This window comes from Eretmochelys imbricata, chromosome 2 (genome assembly GCF_965152235.1).
Source record: "Eretmochelys imbricata isolate rEreImb1 chromosome 2, rEreImb1.hap1, whole genome shotgun sequence".
NCBI classification, from domain to species: Eukaryota; Metazoa; Chordata; order Testudines; family Cheloniidae; genus Eretmochelys; species Eretmochelys imbricata.
The window spans coordinates 264,950,440-264,963,520 of NC_135573.1; the positions used below are offsets into that span (position 1 = coordinate 264,950,440).

Consider the following 13,081-nt stretch of genomic DNA (forward strand, 5'->3'; position numbering starts at 1 on the left):
CTGGTAGAATCCTGCCTGGACGCCTGGGGAAGCAAGTCTCTGAACGTTGACATGGAGTTCTAGACATTAAAGTCATATCTCCCTAACAACGCCTGATGGTTGGAGAAGCGGAGCTGTAAACCTCCTGTAGAATAAACCTTTCGACTAAATAGGTCTAGCTTCTTTGAGTCCTTTGTCTTAGGGGTCGCTCCATGCAGCCCGTCTCTCCCTTTTGGTGGCCCCCGAGACCACCAGGGACCCTGGCGGGAGGTGGGAGCAAAAGTACTCATACCCTTGGGTGGGAACAAAGTACTGCTTCTCAGCTCTCCACAGGTGGGCGGCAGGGAGTATGAGTTTTGCCACAAGGCTTTAACTGGTCCCATGGTAGCCTCATTGAAAGGCAGAGCCACTTTAGTCGGCCTTGCCGCTGCCCAGATGTCGACGAGGCTGTGGGAGGATTCTTTGACTATGTCCAGTTGCAGCCCTAAGCTTGAGGCCACCCTCTTCAAAGCTCATCAGAAGCTATTTAAGTCATCACCAACAGGGGGCCCTCCTCTTCTCCTTCTGCACCAACTGGATCCTTCAGGTCTAGATCCTAAGGATCAGTAATGGGCTCAGTACCAGAGTCCAGGTCAGGTGCTGCATGATGGGACAGAGGAGTCCTCTCCATGGCCACAAAATATGAGCATCTGGAATGTGTCCCTGACATCGGGGGGAGGGAGAAACACTAAGGGTTCTAACTCAGGTCGCACTCCACTGCGCTCCACAAGCTTGGCCTTTTTCTGAGTCAGGGAACACCCCCTCTCAGCCAGCTGCTTCTTATGTTTCTTTTTTGGCACCACTGATAAGGCAGAATCTTCATCCAAACTATGTACAAGAACTATTTATAGTCCAAATGAAAAATAAGTAACTAGTGAGGAAAGAAATAGGGGAAATGAGCAGTTCCAGCGACCGTCATGAGTGGTAAGAAGGAACTGACGGGGTGCGGGGTCGGCTGGACCCTTTATACTGGCACCATGAGCATGTGGCTCCAGGAGGCACTGGAGCCAATCTGACATGTACCATTGAGGGAAAAATTTCCAGTGACTGTGCTCGAGGCACACACACCCCTAGCACGGAATGGACATGTGCAATCACTCAAAGAAGAACTGTAAGCTTTTCTCTCTTGAGTTGCAAAGCATCCCAGTTTCAGAAACATGATTCCACCACTGATGCCCAGCTTTAAGAGTATGACATCTATATGAACATACAAAAATTCTTTCTAGACCAATAACACAAAATAATTCTCTTTGCTCAGCCAGACTCAAACACTGGATCCATGACACTGACTTTGTAAAGTGTCAGGGTCAAATATAATCCAATATGGGTATTTATTTCTTTGGCGGGGGGAGGGGGAGCTAGAACTTCAGGAACACCTCTAACAAAACAAGCTATCATGTCTGAGAGGGAGTCTACCACGGCCTCCTCCTAGCTCCTGTAAGAGAAGTTCCAGATAATGAAGAGAAACTTCTTCAGCAGTTATGGAACAGAACGGGTGGTACTAGTGTTCTCTAGAGCTAGAGGGGGCCAATACTCTACTAATATATTTTCTTATTGGAAAGGTTCACCTATTTCCTATGCCAAAGGGCCAAGGAAAACCTTGTTTAATGGTATACTAACAAAGCTTTCAGAAACATCTGGCCAGACCATTAATTTGAGCTTTTCAGTCGACATTTAAAAAAACACCTCTATCTTCTGTTCATATTCAGTGTGTATAAGATATTGACATCCATGCTTTCAACAATTTGAATTTTCTCACATGCTTGTATTTGCTACACAGTAGACTAGTTGGCCACAGGACAGAGAATGACACAATTTTCCACTCCTCCATTTAAAGCAGTGAAAGAGGAGATGTTCCACCTGCTGATTGCACACTTACTTTCATTGGGTTTTCATCGTACGTTGGAGTCCCAAGGTCCATCTCAGCTTCATGTTCGAGGCTGGCATCATCTCCGGGGCTGTCCCAAGTAGGAGGATCCCACTGGGTTTGCCTAGAGAAAGAAGGGAACGGTCTCACTCATATCTTGAAGTAATGGAAGCACACACATGAAATTACCATCATAGCCTCTATTCTGGACACTTGGAAGCCAGCCCTGATTGCCTTCTTGCAAATAACTGACTGTAAACAGGACTCTCAGCTTTGATCACACATAACCAGTGCCTCACAAAAACCTCCTGGAAAATAATATTTTGAATTGACAGGGATATGAACAGTGTCACATGCATTGAAAGTATTATAAATAAGTCAACAATAAACAGCAATGCATTTCAAGTTGGGGCATCTATGAGCATGCCACTGGATTAGGGACAGATCTAATCTTAACATTGTCTTTTCTTCCAGATCAATAATGACTAATAGCACAGTAATGGCATACACAGATGATACCAAATAGGGTAGTTATGAATGCCAGTGAAGACGGAGAATTATGCAGAACAGACATGTTTATGAAATAAAACGAGGTTCCAAGCTAGTGCATCTGGGGAAATCATCATATACCTGGGCGACTGTCATGCTGAAAGGTGTAGGGATTACATGAATTTGAAAAGCAACATGGTAGTAAGCAGAAACAGTGCAGTTTTGGTTTGCCTGTACAGAGACATCACATCACAGAGCCTGAGGGTAGTAGTCTCTTCTCTACAGAAATGAGGTCAGACCACACCTGGAATCAAGTGTTCAGTTCTAGGCATTTCATTACTGGAAAGATGCAGACAAACAGGGAAGATTTCATACGAAGTGCAACAAGAATGAACAAAGGACTGGAGAGATCGATTGATTGACGAAGAATAATTAATTTAATATGGAAAAGCTTGGCTAAATTATGACAAATGAGAGATAATTGCCACCGAAAGGGTATATCCATCAACAAGGGAGAGAAATTGTTTAGTGTGATCCAAGGTGCGGTAAGTACAAGTAATGGGACAAAATGGTGCAATGGAAAATTTAGGCTATCAGGAAAGATGTCTTAAAAATGCTGTCTATTTGACTGTGGAATGGTCTCCCAGAAGTTTTGGAAGCCCCATCCCATCACTGGAATCATTTAAAATTAGACTAATCAAAATCCTGAAGGGGACAACAGAGAGAACTATGCTGCACTGGGTCCCGGCAGATAGACTAAATGACCAAATGTTACATAGGTCTTTTCCATCTCTAACTTTTGATTCCAAACAAGGCCTGGACTTATAGCTGTCTGTACACTATGGACAAAGTATCTGAAACCATGAAGAAAAGGGACCATCTGGTTTGAAGGTTCTGGTTTTGATTCATCAATGGAAGTACCCAGACAATCATCACAATCCAAACAAAAACTTATTTTGGGGGTGGGGTCAGGGAGAAGAGTAAATGGTGGATTCTCTGTAACCTGAAGTCTTTACATCTTGATTTGAAGACTCAGTAAACTCACCCAGAGGTTAGGGGTCTATTACAGGAATGGGTGGATGAGGTTATCTGGCCTGCAACGTGCAGGTCAGACCAGATGATCACAATGGTCCCTTCCGACCTTAAAGTCTATGAGAGGACTGTGTGGAAAATTAAATATGCTTGTTTAAATGGACCACATGTCCTTCTGCAAACCTAATACACTATTTTAAAAACCTACTTAATGGTGAGCACCTGGATTTTATTCCATCACTACATAAGCCATAATATTAAACTAATATCTGCCCCATAGGGAAAAATGGACCAATAAGTAAGAGGTGAGAAAACGAGTAATCATGCAATATGACTCTACTGTATCAGCCTTAGAATGCTGCTAGTTAAAAAAAGAGCCTACAAAACATTTCCAGGGGGTAAAACTGCTATGAGTTTAAGTCTAATAAGGTTTAGTCAGCAGTTTCCAAAGCAACTGATGGAGGATTCATTGCCTAAATGTATCAATACCAACAGCTGAAGGCTGAATTGCATGTCATTCCTTTTATATGAAGACTCCCAAAACACGGAATATTAATTTTTGTTAGGTAATCAGTAAGGTCTTCCTATTGCCTGCTGTTCTGAAATGCTCCTTATGTTGGTATTACCTGGGGCTTGTACGTCCCAGTACAAATCAGGGATAACACAAATCAACAACAGAGTCATTTTTTTTTTAATGTAACTATTCACACTAGCTCTCCTTAAAATAAGAGACTGAATTCCCATCCAAACCTCTTTTCTGACTTATATTAACCATGAAAAACCATAACGACCACATAAAGCATAAGAACATAAGAATGGCCATACTGGGTCAGACCAATAGTCCTTCTAGCCCAATATCCTGTCTTCCAACAATAGCAGGTGATGCTTCAGAGGGAGTGAATAAAACGGGGAAATGTATCAAGCGACCCATCCCCTGTTATCCAGCCCCAGCTTCTAACAGCCAGAGGTTTAGTTAGGGACACCTGACTATCTTGGCTAATAGCCATTGATGGACCTATCCTCCATCAACTTATCTAATCCTTTTTCCAACCCAGTTCTACTTTTGGCCTTCACAACATCCTTTGGCAAGGAGTTCCACAGTCTGACTGCGGTGTGTGAAGTAGCAGTACTGCCTTTTGTTTGTTTTAAACCTGCTGCCTATTAATTTCATTTGGTGATACAGGGGTCTTGTGTTATATGAAGGGGTAACAACACTTCCTTATTCACTTTCTCTACACCATTCATGATTTTATAGACCTCTCTCATATCCCCACGCAGCTGTCTCTTTTTCAAGCTGAACAGTACCAGTCTCCTCATATGAAAGCTATTCCATACCTCTGAGCATTTTTATTGCCCTTCTCTGTACTTTTTCCAATTCTGATATATCTTATTTGAGATGGGGCAACCAGAACTACATGCAGTATTCAAGATGTGGGTACACCATGGATTCATATAGTGGCATTATGATTTTTTTATCTGATTTATCTATCCCTTTCCTAATAGTTCCTAATGTTCTGTTAAGCTTTTTTGACTGTTGCTGCACATTGAACAGATGTTTTCAGACAACTGAAATGACACCAAGATCTTTTTCTTGAATGTTAACAGCTAACTTAGACCCCCATCATTTAGTATGTATAGCTGGGATTATGTTTTCCAACATGCATTACTTTGCATTTATTAACAATAAATTTAATCTCCCATTTTGTTGCCCAGTCACCCAGTTTTGTGAGATCCCTTTGTAACTCTCCGAGTCTGCTTTGGACAACTATCTTGTGTAGTTTTGTATCATCTGCAAACTCACTGTTTACACCTTTTTCCAGATCATTTATGAGTATGTTGAATAGCCCTGGACCCAGTACAAATCCCTAGGGGACTTCACTACTTACATATCTCCACTGTGAAAACTGACCATTTATTCCTACCCTTTGTTCCTTATCTCCTAACCAGTTACTGATCCATGAGAGGACCTTCCCTCTCATCCCATGACTGCTTAGTTTGCTTAAGAGCCTTTGGTATAGAACATAAGAATGGCCATACTGGGTCAGACCAAAGGTCCATCCAGCCCAGTATCCTGTCTACTGACAGTGGCCAATATCAGGTGCCCCAGAGGGAGTGAACCTAACAGGTAATGATCAAGTGATCATGGCTAGGGACACCATTCCTTACCCATCCTGGTTAATAGCCATTAATGGACTTAACCTCCATTAATTTATCCAGTACTCCTGTTATAGTCCTAGCCTTCACAAGCTCCTCAGGCAGAGTTCCACAGGTTGACTGTGCGCTGTGTGAAGAAGAACTTCCTTTTATTTGTTTTAAACCTGCTGCCCATTAATTTCATTTGGTGGCCCCTAGTTCTTACATTATGGGAACAAGTAAATAACTTTTCCTTATTCACTTTCTCCATACCACTTATGATTTTATATACCTTTATCATAGCCCCCCTTAGTCTCCTCTTTTCCAAGATGAAAAGTCCTAGCCTCTTTAATCTCTCCTCATATGGGACCCGTTCCAAACCCCTAATCATTTTAGTTGCTCTTTTCTGAACCTTTTCTAATGCCAGTATATCTTTTTTGAGATGAGGAGACCACATCTGTATGCAGTATCCAAGATGTGGGCGTACCATGGATTTATATAAGGGCAATAAGATATTCTCTGTCTTATTCTCTATCCCTTTTTTAATGATTTCTAACATCCTATTTGCTTTTTTGACTGCCGCTGTACACTGCGTCGACGTCTTCAGAGAACTATCCACGATGACTCCAAGATCTCTTTCCTGATTAGTTGTAGCTAAATTAGCCCCCATCATATTGTACGTATAGTTGGGGTTATCTTTTCCAATGTGCATTACTTTACATTTATTCACATTACATTTCATTTGCCATTTTGTTGCCCAATCACACCGTCAAAGGCTTTCTGAAAGTCCAAGTACACTATATCCACTGGCTCACTCTTGTCCACATTTGTTGACACACTCAAAGAATTCTAGAAGATTGGTGAGGCATGATGTCCCTTTACAAAAGCGGCGTTGCTTCTTCCCCAATATATCACGTTCATCTATGTGTTTAATAATTCTGTTCTTTACTATAGTTTCAACCAGCTTGTCTGGTACTGAAGTTAGGTTTACTAGCCTGTAATTGCCAGGATTGCCTCCAGAGCCTTTTTTAAAAATCGTCATTACATCAGCTACCCTCTAGCTATCTGGTAAAGAGACTGATTTAAGCGATAGGTTACATACCACAATTGTTAGTACTGCAATTTCATACCCGAGTTCTTTCAGAACTCTTGGGTGAATACCATCTAGTCCTGCTGACTTATTGCTGTTTAATTTCTCAGTTTGTTCCAAAATCTCCTCTATTGGTACCTCAATCTGGGACAATTCCTCAGACTTGTCACCTAAAACGAATGGCTCAGTGTGGGAATCTCCCTCACATGCTTTACGGTGAAGACCGATGCAAAGAATTCATTTAGGTCCTCCTCAATGGCCTTGTTTTCCTTGAGTGGCTCCTTTAGCACTTCAATCATCCAGTGGCCCCACTGATTGTTTGGCGGGCTTCCTGCTTCTGATGTACTTCAAAGTATTTTTGCTGTTAGTTTTTGTGCCTTTTGCTAGTTGCTCTTCAAATTATTTTTTTGGCCTGCCTAATTTTGCTTTTACACTTGACATGCCAGTCATATTTTAAGATAGGAAGATAAGAGGAAAACTGTTTCCAATTGAAGCTGAAGTTTGTATGTATGAAAAAGGTTTGCCAAACATTTCATCAGGTTGCTGGGCTAACACCTCTCCACTTACACAAAGTACCACAGAGTCTTTAATGATTTAAGACCTCTAGAAGGAGAGGACCCCTAACATCATTCTGGGTTATCGGCTCAGTGCTGACAGAGGGACACTGCTAAACGAATCCCCAGCCTACCTCCTGCAGCACCTTGCAGAGACAGCATTGTAGAGACAGGTCAATACATTGCACAGTAGTTTGGAATACCACCAACACAGAATAAAGGTGCAGTTTTTACACATGAATAAGAACATCAGCACTGAATAGGTAAGTGAGCATTTACCTTGTGATCACATGGTAATAATAGATCTTCCCCTCTGGATCTCGGGCTGTTTTCCAGTTGGGAGGGAGGACAATGGTTTTGGGTTTTGGAGGAGATGGCGGCGGTAGATCCAGAAGATTGTTGGTCACTACCAGCTCTGGCTAAAAATACCCCAACAACAGCAAAGAGAGAAAGATGAGCAAATAACGACAACATTACAAAGCTTTTAATACAAAGCTACAGTGTATGAGAAAGTAATGGTTACCTGACCAAGTCCATTTATAAAGCAGTAGTCCAGTGGGCCACTTTTCACTTTCAGTGTGATGCTTTTGATTAACTTAGCAAGTTTAAGACCATGTCTACACTAGGAGTGCCTAATATGTATAGGAAAACTGGCATACTATACCAGCAAAGTGCTCCTAGTGTGGACACAGCTATACCAGCAAACATGAGTGAAACAAGCCATACTGGTAAAAGCACAAATTTGCTGGTATAATTGCAGATGCACTTCGGGCTTCTGATGCCACAGTTATGTTACCCAAGGATCACATCCCGATTGATGTAGCTATGCCAGCAGAAGTTTGTAGCATAGACATAACTTTAGGCAATCAATAGCCTCAGAGGAATCTACATCATTCTGTGAGGTGGCTGACAACAGCAGCACCAACAGCCCTTTTCACACGATAAAGGCTTAGTATACTGAATCCAGTCTGAAACCAAGGCCACTACAGAACCTAATCACCTTTCCTATACAGTGAGGAGACAGGAGGCTGGTAGGGAGGCAGAGATATTCCCCTTACACAGAGCAGCGTTGAGACCAGATCACTAAACACAGCACAAGTGATTCTCTTTTCTCAGGACAGAGAACCAAGCTTAGGAATCATTCACAGCAAAGTCCACACAGAGAGAGGGAGGAGAAAAGGACTTGCCATTTTAAGATAGATAGCTTATGAGAGTACTACGTTTACAAATGCTAGAGTGGGAGACAAGAACAGTGGATATGAAATCGACCAGCCCTTCTCACAATGCCAGGTAGTAGAGCAAGGGAAGGGATGCTGTTTGCAAAGGAATCAACTCTAAGTTTTAACTACCCTTTTGACAGTAAATCCATTGGCTTTCTAGTTACAATTTAAGGGAAATGGATAGGATATTGTCCTCCCCAACATAAATGGGAAACAGGGGAAAGGGTACACCAAATGGGATAGGCATCACACCGTTGTCTCTCATGGGTCATGAAAAAATTGCCTTCCGTAAGTTGCTGGCATGTTACAAGGCTGGACTGTAACGCTCCAGGCCTCACCTGCTGTATGGGCTGAGGCTGCCCGGCTGTTACGATCGTTGTTACTGCTGTTGTCGGCTGCACCACCACTCCCTGTGGATGAGCTGTGTAAATCTGCTGCCCTTGGATATACTGAAGACCTGGCTGTGCATAACTCTGAAACAAAGCAAGAGAAACTGGGAAATCAGTTCCCTTATTGAAAAATCTTTTGTTACTTCTGTGATCAATGATGGAACAAAGAAACAGGGTAAAACTGGTTTTATTTCAAGATGCAGTGGAAAGTGGAATATACTGTTTCTGTTGTACAACTGTTCTGGAACAGGATATGTATCAATGCATTTTTAACTTCATAAAATGTTTTACATAAATTTGATAGATCTTTGTTCTTCACAGGAAATTTAAGTTTAAAAAAAATATGTAAAATATTCTATTTCTTGGGATTCAAAACTGGTATTCCCTCAGTACTAGAAGAAAACTGCAAAGCTGAACAAAATGGATGCAATTATGAACATGCTTAAGTCAAGAAACAGGTTCACCATGAATAAAACCTGCAATGCATTTTAAATTACAATGGCATTTCTGAGCCTCTGACTGGTGACAGCCATCTTGTTGAAAACAAACATCAATGTCTGCCATGAAGGGCATGCTGCATGCATCATGTCCCTGCAGATTAAGTATTATCCAAAGAAGGGATGTCTTGGATCTCTCCCGTATAAAATACCTGTTATGTTGAGCAAAACTCACTGCCAGTACTACTTCAGATACCACATGTACAACCTATGAAATACCAGCTTTCCAGCAGAATACTGATACTTAAAAGGAATGACCTTGTTCTTCCACTGGACAGAAGCTTTCTGTCATTGAACCTTTTCAGCAGGACAACTGAACATAAGAATGACCATACTGGGTTAGAACCATGGTCTATCTAGCTCAGTATCCTGTCTTTTAACAGTGGCCAGTGCCAGATGCTTCAGAGGCAATGAACAGAACAAGGCAATTATCAAGTGATTCTTCTCTAATTATCCAGTCCCAGCTTCTGGCAGTCAGAGGTGCAGGGACACCTAGAACACTGGGGTGCATCCCTGAGCATCTTGGCTAATAGCCATTGATGGACATATCCTCTATGAAGTTCTCTCATTCTTTTTTGAATCCAGTTACAGTTTTGGCCTTCACAACATCCCCTGGCAATGAGTTCCACAGGTTGACTGTGTGTTGTGTGCAGTGATACTTATGTTTCTTTAAACCTGCTGCCTATTATTTTCATTGGGTGATCTAGGTTCTTGTGTTATATGAAGGGGTAAATAGCACTTTCTTATTCACTTCCTCCTCACCATTCATGATTTTATAAAGCTCCATCATTGAAAAGGGTCTAGGTATAATCTGCACCTGTAGACTGAGAAGGCCCTATGCAACAAAGCAAGAGTCCCTCAGTAAAAAGACTCAGACATACTGGTACCAAGCGAAGTGTGATCAAAATGTCCTGGGACACAATATTAAAAAAACCAAAACCCTGAAATCATCATCAAATATTCTGAAATCCTTCATTCTCCTGCAATAATCACTTTTAGGTAAATATTGTCCATTACTGCTCTGGGTGAAATCTGCACTGGTCAACTAAGTAGATGAACAATTGTTTTGAAAAGAAATAGTGGACCAGTTTTGAATAAAACAAAGCTTCCCTAGACTTGAGTACTGTACAATATGTAACTGACCCACAGATAAATAAACTGGAGAATCACAGAAGGGACCACAAAGGTCTTCTAGTCCAGTCCCCTGTGCTCAGTATGACATCTCTACTCCTACGCGTTGGAACAGAGGTGCTATATTGCCTCTGTATTTGGCACTAGTGCAACCACTACTGGAATACTGTATCCAGGCCTAGTATTTAGAATTCAGGAAGGATGCTGATAAATTAGAGAGGATTCAGAGAAGAGCCATGCGAATGATTAAAGGATTGGAAAACATACCTTACAGTAATGGCTTCTGGGTTTTGGGGTTTATTGATTTCACTTTTGGGTATTTTTTAAAGCAATTTCTGAGTTTTATGCAGATGTCCAAAAATCAGATTTTTTCAGGGCTCTCTCTTTATATGTACTTTAATGCATAATATATATAATTACAGTAGCATATACTGTAATTAGTAATCTCTTTGTAACATTCCTTAGTGGGCTTTAACGAAGTACTGTTTCAAAATGCACAATGTTAAAGCACACAATGTTCAAAGAAAGAACCAGCAAGGTCTAAATGGACCAATTAATGCTCAACAAATCTGTGCACTTTAAAAATCACATCCATATAGTCTGCATTATTGCACTGTATAGACAAAACCGTAGATACAGGTAACCATTTCTCATCTTTCTTATGTTTATCCAGTAAACACCAATTTCATTTTTGAGAGCGAGAGAGCAAGAGTTGGGGGTGTTTATTAGTTAAAACCTAAGATTGGAAGTCCCACCCATAATAATAGATTCAAGAAGCTCAGTCTATTTAGTTTATCAAAGAGAAGGTACAGGGGTGACTGATCACAGTGTATGTACGTACACGCAAGAAATAAAAAATAGGTAAGAGGACTCTTCTGTCTAGCAGACAAAGCTATAACAAGACCCAACAGCTGGGAGTTGAAGCTAGACAAATTTAGACTCAAAAAAAGATGCACATTGTTAACAGTGAGCATAATTAACCAACAGAGCAATATGCCAAGGTGCATTCTCCATCACTGGGAGTTTTTAAATCAAGATTGGATGTTTTTCTAAAAGTTATGCTCTAGTTCAAATACGAATTAATTCAGGGGAGTCCTATGGCATGTGTTATGCAGATGGTCTGACCAAATGTTCACAATGGTCCTTTCTATCCCCATAATCTATGCAGATATATGATTATCTCTCCCACCTCCCACTTCGACTAGTGACTGACTGACCTCTCCGTCACTGAAATTCCTGTATTAAACTTTTAGTTTTGGTTGCACATCAGCAGCAAATAGTCTTTAAACATGGGATGTGAACTGGCTATTTTTTTAAGTTGGCGTTACACAAAAATGATTCATGAAGAGTGAATGAATACACTTATGTCACCCTTAGATGCACTTATGTGCCTTCATTATCATCATATTTTTCAATATTAATAGCAATTAAGACTACTTTCAATTTATGTCTGAGGAGGATAAAGTAGCTAAAAACTAATGAATTCTCATCACTGATTTGAAATATTGCACGTATTTTACAGCTTGGTAAACTGAAGCACAGAAATGTGACGTAACCTGTTCAAGGCCAGTTATAAAGCAGTGGAGTGGAGAATTTAGGACGCCTGGCTCCCAATCCCCTATATCTAATCACAATCCCTCTAGTAATGGTACTACACATCTGTGTATTTCAAGTCTGTACCACAGCCTAGTTATGACTGTGACAGGCACAATAAAAATTATGCTACTATCAGCCCATGGAGTAACCCTGACAATTACCTGTGGAAATGGAAAATTATGTGGAACTCAGCAAGCAACAACATAAAGCTGATAACTGAACTCCTGTTTGTTTACGCTTTCTCCCTTGAATTGACAATCAAGGAAGTGAGAGTGTTTTGTTCTTCTCTTACTGTGCATGCTCCTATTTGAATATTAAGATGCATATTTGCTGATACATATAGGAGAGGGATGCATTTTTATGCTCTTCGTGAGGTCTCCCTTCCATCATAACAGATCCAACTTAATCTCTTTATTGTATTTGGAAAATGCAAAAAATAGACCCGAGTGTGGATTTAGTGCTTCTAGAAGGAGCCAGACTGATACTAGCAAAATTGTCTGCAGAAAGTCTACAGCAGGGAAAGCCATGTCACAATCCTCGATCCTGACCTAACGGGACTATCTCTAGTGATGTGTGAGTGTCACAGGGGAAGACTTCAGTCTCCATGGCCCAATCAGACTTCGTTGATCTGCTGAGAATGCCAATATGGAGCAAATTAGTGGCGTGCCTGTTTTTTGGTGATGGACACCTGTCCACGAGGAATTGAACTGACTAGTCAACTCATTTCATACCACCCACCAGACAGGTGGTAAGTACCAAGATCAGATGGTGACAATTATTGATCTGTGCTGAATTCAAACCAGTGACCTACAAATGAAAGAACCTTTGTCCTATTAGCAACCCTCTGAGCCATGCAGTTACCCATGTGCTGATTTTGATGGAACTCTGAATCAGCAACACAGCTGTTACTTAAGATCGAAGAACAGAATCTTTATTAATAGGCAGAAGGAGTCCAAGCTTGATTTTTCAGAGGGCCAGACTGAGTTTAACCAAACTGGTTAGGGAATCGAAAGAGAATGAGTATGGAACACTACATTTTTTGTCGTCATTTCAAGATCTGGTTTC

The 13,081-nt window shown here is 41.1% G+C and overlaps 1 protein-coding gene across 4 annotated transcripts in view; it reads right to left on the minus strand.

The window, feature by feature from the left end:
- SETD2 (SET domain containing 2, histone lysine methyltransferase) overlaps positions 1-13,081 on the minus strand; it is a 115,345-nt gene that overhangs the window by 35,928 nt on the left and 66,336 nt on the right. For all 4 annotated transcript variants that reach the window (XM_077808482.1, XM_077808486.1, XM_077808484.1 and 1 more), the window contains exons 15-17: positions 8,742-8,876; positions 7,463-7,602; positions 1,898-2,009 (exon numbers count right to left, since the gene is read on the minus strand). In XM_077808482.1, coding sequence (XP_077664608.1) covers positions 1,898-2,009; positions 7,463-7,602; positions 8,742-8,876 — 387 coding nt within the window. The remainder of the gene's footprint in view (positions 1-1,897; positions 2,010-7,462; positions 7,603-8,741; positions 8,877-13,081) is intronic.